Source organism: Microtus ochrogaster, linkage group LG2 (genome assembly GCF_000317375.1).
Source record: "Microtus ochrogaster isolate Prairie Vole_2 linkage group LG2, MicOch1.0, whole genome shotgun sequence".
In the NCBI taxonomy this organism is placed as follows: domain Eukaryota; kingdom Metazoa; phylum Chordata; class Mammalia; order Rodentia; family Cricetidae; genus Microtus; species Microtus ochrogaster.
This window is the reverse complement of record NC_022028.1, coordinates 27,846,118-27,852,734: the sequence shown is the minus strand read 5'-3', so window position 1 is coordinate 27,852,734 and position 6,617 is coordinate 27,846,118. Positions and strand designations below refer to the sequence as shown.

Genomic DNA, 6,617 nt, shown 5'->3' with positions numbered 1-6,617 from the left:
CTCCCCCATTTCCCTGCTCACCTGTGCCCTCCCCTCCCCCATTTCCCTGCTCACCTGTGCCCTCCTCTCCCCCATTTCCCTGCTCACCTGTGTCCCCTTCCTCCCCTTACTTCCCTGCTCTACCAGCCCCCGCCATATCGATGGTTATTCTTTGTTGAACACTCCCGTACTTTAAATTCTTGTTTCTTCTGGGATATCTTTCTGCTGTGCAGCTACCTCTTCTAACTTGGAAACAGTTTGGTCTTTTTCCGCGAGGCTCATCTTGATGTGATGGGGGAGGCTCCCATGTGAATTTACCCATCATGAACTCTGTCAGTGAGGCGGGTATCTCATTCTGAACCCCTTGTTCACTTGCGTGTGTTTGATGGCCATAGAATCTATATGTGATGCCTAAAAGTCTCTTCATTTGTACTTATGCACAACAAAAACCGATCTCTGTTTGGGAGTCATTGACCTTGAGATTAGCCCCAATGGTTAGGCCTACAACCATAGGCACCCCTATAATCTCCACATTGCAAGACCCTGATGGCATTCCCTGCCATCTGAGTAACTCACCTCCTCTGAGTAACTCCCTCTGTCACATGCCCATCTGTGTGGTTGTTTTAGTTGCTAAAGTGCAGGTGGCACAGCCTTGTGGGGTGCATGCCTTTGTGTATGTGCTCCCCAAATACACTCAGGACTTCCAAGCCAGACACATCCCTCCTCAGGCAACGAAAGAAGCCATGGAGCGCCAGGGATCCGAGGCCAGACAGGACACATTCAAGGGCTGGATTTTAACCTAGGTGGAGATGACCTTGCAGCCAGTGGGTGTCTTGACACATGTCCTGTGGGATAGGACAGATTCTTGTTCACAGAGTAGGCAACAAGAGGAACCAGCTAGGCCGGGGCGTGGAGACTGGGGGGTGCTTAGGGAAAAATCCCCGAGGAAGCCATGCTGAAGTGAAGCCGAACCTGCTGATGGAGTGTGAAATAATGGGGTGGAGGTTGTGAGGAGAGCTGAGGGAGAGGGATGGAATGTATGAACAGAGGTGGGGTGGGGAGGGGCTAACAGAAGGGGTGGGGAGAGGTGGAGCAGTGTGAGGCGTAGGCAACAGCGGGTGTGGGATCCAGGCCACGGAGGAGAGCCTCCAGGCAGAGGAAACATCACCCCACAGATCCGCCCCTCCTGTATCTCCTCAGAGCACGGGGGGCCAGAATATTTTCCATAAATTCTGTTCCTGGCATGAGGGAGTGACTGGCCAATGGTCTCTGATGGGTGCCTTAATGACAAGAGAGCAGGGCAGAAGGAGTCCCGATTCTTCCTGCCTTGTCATTATCCTGCTATGACTTCATTCTTGGGCAATGCTTGGGTTTTGGTCGAGTCCTCTGTAGCACAGAAAGAGCATCTTGCTGCACGAGCATCACGCAAGAAGCCCCAGAAACTGCTGGATGCTGCCACACTGAGGTGTGGCCTGGAGTGTTTCCATCCCACCTTCCTTCACCACTGCCCGTCAAACTGAGACCTCCCCCCCTGTCTCTGACTCCATTCATCACCCAGCCTTTAAATTCCTGTGAAAAGAAATATTTGAAAGTGACTAGATGCAGTTGAGGGATGAAGAGCTGTTTGCAACGTTGCAGCTTTCTTCACAAACCTTCTATGTCTGGAAGACAGGGTGAGGATAAAGGCTCCCAGGATGCTGATCCGTCCCTTGAGGCCACACCAGCAGACAGGACAAGCTGGGCATGCGGATAGAGCTGGAGAGGTCACTGGCTGCATCTCCCTTTTCATGAGTGCAATGTCATAGCTAGAACTGAGGTGCTGAGGTCTTTATCCATGGCTCTCTCTTTAGCGATAGGGCTGCTCAGAAGTAGGAGTCAGCATCCTCAGTGTTGTCTCTGATGGTGACCACACCACTGCGCCACCTTCCTATTTGGGAAGGTGACAATGCCCCATAGCACCCATACCTTCTGTTCCCCTGCACTAGTGACACCTAAAGACCCATGGTCACTAGGGAGAAGGCCAAGAGTGACCGTGGTAGGGAGGGTAACACCAGGTGTCTGAGGTTTGAGGCTCAAACTGGACATTTGCAGAGGGCCGGGCTGTCTCGCATCGTCCACTGGCAATAATGGTGACAGATGCCTACCAGAAACCGGGGTGGCCCTGACTCTTGCACTTGTGTCCTCCAGCCCATCACTACAGGAGGCGTCACTTACCGGGAGCAACCCTGGCACAAGGAGTGCTTTGTGTGCACTGCCTGCAAGAAGCAGCTGTCTGGGCAGCGCTTCACTGCCCGGGATGAGTTCCCCTACTGCCTGACCTGCTTCTGCGACTTGTACGCCAAGAAGTGTGCTGGGTGCACCAACCCCATCAGCGGTAAGCATCCTGGGAAGACCGTTGCCAGGGGACGGGCTGGCGGCCTCCTGGAGCACCGCAGAGGCCTAGAGTGTTAGCATGGTGTTGTTAGCATCCCGAGGCTCTGCGCCCAGTCTACCTTTCTGCCTCCCTGCTGCCTGTCCTTGACTCACTGCGTGTGCTTCTGCAGATTACTGAGAACTTCCCCTTGCCTGGTCATGGAGAACCATTGGCCTCTCTTTGAGTGTTTCTGCTTGGGTCTATGAGCCCATTATAATCACATGAGCAAATTGAGAGCTCAAAATGTGCTTGGCTGGCCAGCCAATTATCTGTTCTAAGGTATCAGACATGCTGAAGATATTGAAGGTGGAGACTGGATGGCTTCAGACTAAACATTTGCCCTGTACCAATCAGTGGCCAGGAGGGGAGAGAAAAGCGTGAGAGTTCTGTCAAATGGAGGAGGGCCCAGCCTAATGTGGGGAGTGTCACTCCTGGACAGGTGGGTCTGGGTTATACAAGAAAGCAGCTGAGCAAGTCATGGAGAGCAAGCCAGAAGGCAGCACCCCTTCCTGGCTCTGCTTGAGCTCCTGCCTCCATGTTCCTGCCCTTAACTTCTCTTCATGCTCACCTGTAAGCAGTAAAAGGAAATCAACCCTTTCCTCCACAGTTGCTTTTTGATCATGGTGGTTATCAAAGCAACAAGCAAACTAGAGCACTTCAAGAAGCATTCCTCCATTTACTTTGTATGTAAACTAGATACTCCATTTTGCTTTTTTTTTCCCCTTGTGGTTCTGAGGATCAAACCCAGGGCATCACACATGCTAAGCAAACACTGTGCCATTGTGTTATACCCTCAGCTCCAAGAACTTGCTTTTTTTTTTCCTTTTTAAACAAACAAATAAACAAAACCTCCACAAGCTACTTAGGGAAAGAAGGCTGATGACGTTTGCTGGGCATCCCTCCATCATGAGCAGAAGTGGCCTTTGGAAGGACACAGACACTTCATTAGAGACCACTGCTAAGATCTAGCCCTAGCGTGACTTGCCAAAGAGAAAAAAACTTGACACTTTCTCCGTGTCAATAGGAACTACCTGGTGAGTCAGGTAGTCTAAAAACAGGTGTGGGTGTGGCTTCTTTGTCACAGTACAGTTTATCACACTGGACTCTTGATATCAAAAATTCGTCATCTAAATTTCACCAGAACACATGGCAAGTGTGTCGTAAGTCCATGTATTCCATTCTTCTTGGTTGCAAAGTGGCCAGTAGCCATACAGACCACCTGTCGTTGATAGCATAATCAGCACCCTATGAACCTTAAACATCTCATGAGGACTAGTCAAACATGAGTCACCAGAAAGGAGAGAAGTGAAACTAGTTAGTTTGCTTGTTTGCCAATACTGGAGCAGGGCTGTAGCTCAGTGCTCAAATGCTACCATGGCATGTCTAGCCCCGGGCCTGCCTCCAGCACTGCGAAAAGATAAAACTGTGGTTTTGCCCAGTTCTTGACTCTTTCAGGGTCAGCTCCGGCCTGCGATCCTATCTTCCTTCATTGTACTGTACCCCGACTCACCGAGCCCCTTCCCTTCTCTCACCCCCACTCCTGATCTAGAGCTGGTCCCAGGGTCACCCCTCTGTAGGCTGGTCCTTCCCTAGCCCTTCCTGAGATGATCACACCTCTCCTCTCCTGCCTCCCCGCATCTACTCCCTTTGCTACAGCACCCAGCAAAGGCACAGGATCCTATTCCCTTTTCTCATAGGGAGCAGGTTTCATTTCAGGAGAAAACAGATACTAATCCAGGAAACAGCAGGCACTTTTCTTCTCACAGTGCCAGGGTTGGAAGCCAGAACCCCACACTCAATAGGCAACAACTGAGCAACACACTTAGCCCAGGCAGGCACTTCTGCATAGCGCGTTATCACACCCGTTAGAACCGGTTTCTGTGCCCGTCCTGAGTTCCTTGAGGCTTTGTAGAATTGATGATTATATGTGGATTCCTGACTCCGTCACTCATCTGAAGGTCGCATGTGTAGTAGGCACAAGGTTGAAGCGGATCAAACTGTAAGGCCTTTTTTCAGCTCTGTGGAGACTGATCACCTGGAGATGCCTCACCCTGTGCTTTTCTTTTGTGCGCAGGTCTCGGTGGCACGAAGTACATCTCCTTCGAGGAACGTCAGTGGCATAATGACTGCTTTAACTGTAAGAAGTGCTCCCTGTCCCTGGTGGGGCGCGGCTTCCTCACGGAGAGAGACGACATCCTCTGCCCCGACTGTGGGAAGGACATCTGAAGGCAGCGCGCGGAAGCCGCAGCCTGTGACGCGGAGATTCGGATATTTTCTTTCTTAACCAGGCAATGCTGTGTTCTGCTTCCCGCCAGCCACCGCAAGGCTTTCTCTCTCGCTGTCTCAGCTTCATGTTAATTGAAATCCTTTCGCTCTCTGCACCACTGCAGTCCTAGCCGGGACTGTAAACGCTGGATGGAAAGATGACTTGGAATTCTTTGGAGACACGAGGCAGAGTAAATGAAAAAGTGCCCCAGCGTGTCTTTATAAAGCATCCCTCTTACACTGCCTATTTAATTTTTAAGTGCAATTAACGTTGTCATGAATGTGTTCTCAAGGGAGAGCTGGGATTTGCAGCTTTGTAACTTCCTTTTTGTGTACACCCAGAGTAAGATTTATGTGACTTAGAATAAAGATATTCAGAATAAAACCGTTGGCCAAGCACAGTGTGTAAAATTGATTCAATATTGGGGTCTCCCTTTAAATCACCTTCCTAATGTTGTGCCCCTCATACGGTTCCTCATGTCGTAGTGACCCCTGACCATAATGTTATTTCATCGCTGCTGCATAACTGTCATTTTGATGCTGTTATGAATTGCATTGTCAGTATCTGATATGCAGGGTATCTGATATGTGATATCAGATATACTTTACTGAGAGGGCCAGTGACCATTGCCTGCAGTGGGTCCTGATGGGTCAGTATTTGGTGATTATTGGCCTAGCAGGTTGGACTGGGGCAGCAGTATTCATCAAAATTCCACCACACTTTGTTTCAAGAAAGCCTTCTGGCAGCACCTTATTTCCCGACACTAATTTTTCTCCCTCCCAAGCTCTCCTCTTGTAACACAAATGTTCTACATTTGATGCATGAAACTATGCTCCCTATTATGAATGGCGACAAGGCTAGGGGGCTAATGACAGGGAACCCAGGTTTTGAGTCTCACTTTCAGTAGCAGAGCTTGGCTCCATCCCATCAGCACAGATCTGTGTAAGCCAGCAATTCTCAACCTGTGGGGTCTTGACCCACTGCGGGGTGATTGAATGACCTTTTCACAGGGGTCGCATATCAGATATCCTGCATATCAGATACTTATATGACAGCTCAAAACAGCAGCAAAATGACAGTTATGAAGGAGCAATGAAATAACTTTATGGTCATGGGGTCACCAATGTAGGAGCCTTACATTTGTATTTTAACAAAGTTTGCTGAGGATCAGAAAAGTAAAACAGCCATACTGGTCAGCCTTCAGACCAGGCAGCAAGGACACACACCTTTAATCCCAGAACTAGAGAGGATTATAAAACAGACAGCTTTCACATAGTCTTATTATGAGATTCCTGAAGGCAGAATCACCATTTCAGACTGAGGTTGAGGTAAGAGGCAGTGACTGGCTGTTTTGCTTTTCTGACCTGCAGGTTGAGCCCCAATTTCTGTCTCTGAGTTTTTATTAATCATGTTTCACACCGCAACATGAGGAACTATATTAAAGGGTCACAGCATTGGGAAAGCTGAGAAACCCTGGTTGGCTGCCTTCTCATCCACCAAGCAAAGACACAAGTGACTCGAGCCACAGACACTAGTTTCTTTCACATCTTCAGCCCAGCACCCTAGGAAGGGGAGGCACACGGAGACACTGAGATCTTTAGTGTGTGTGTGTGTGTGTGTGCGCGCGCGCGCGTGTGCGTGCACGCTTAAGTCTCCCAAGTGCTGGAGTTACAAGGTGTTTTATCGTATCCAGCTCACCTTCAGGCTTTCACTAAAGAGGAAAACCAATACACAGCCACAGAGAACTCAGACTGCGGCAGTAGCCTGTGAAAGAGTCTTCTTTCTAGTGGCTGAACTAGGACACGGTGAGTCAATCTGTGTACCTGACCATGCATTCATTTCTCTTTGGAATGGCAACATGGCAACTTTTCTCCCTCTTCTTTCAGAAGAAAAGAGAGTATGATACAGAGGAAAGCTGTACAAAAAAGAAATACCTCTGTTCAATCATGTAAAATCAGG

At 49.3% G+C, this 6,617-nt stretch overlaps 1 protein-coding gene across 2 annotated transcripts in view; it reads left to right on the top strand.

The window, feature by feature from the left end:
* The window catches only part of Fhl2 (four and a half LIM domains 2), a 69,128-nt gene extending 64,074 nt beyond the window's left edge, over positions 1-5,054 (top strand). For both annotated transcript variants that reach the window (XM_005360002.2, XM_013351023.2), the window contains exons 5-6: positions 2,167-2,353; positions 4,467-5,054. In XM_005360002.2, coding sequence (XP_005360059.1) covers positions 2,167-2,353; positions 4,467-4,618 — 339 coding nt within the window. In that variant the 3' untranslated portion in view covers positions 4,619-5,054. The remainder of the gene's footprint in view (positions 1-2,166; positions 2,354-4,466) is intronic.
* Positions 5,055-6,617: the final 1,563 nt, after the last annotated feature.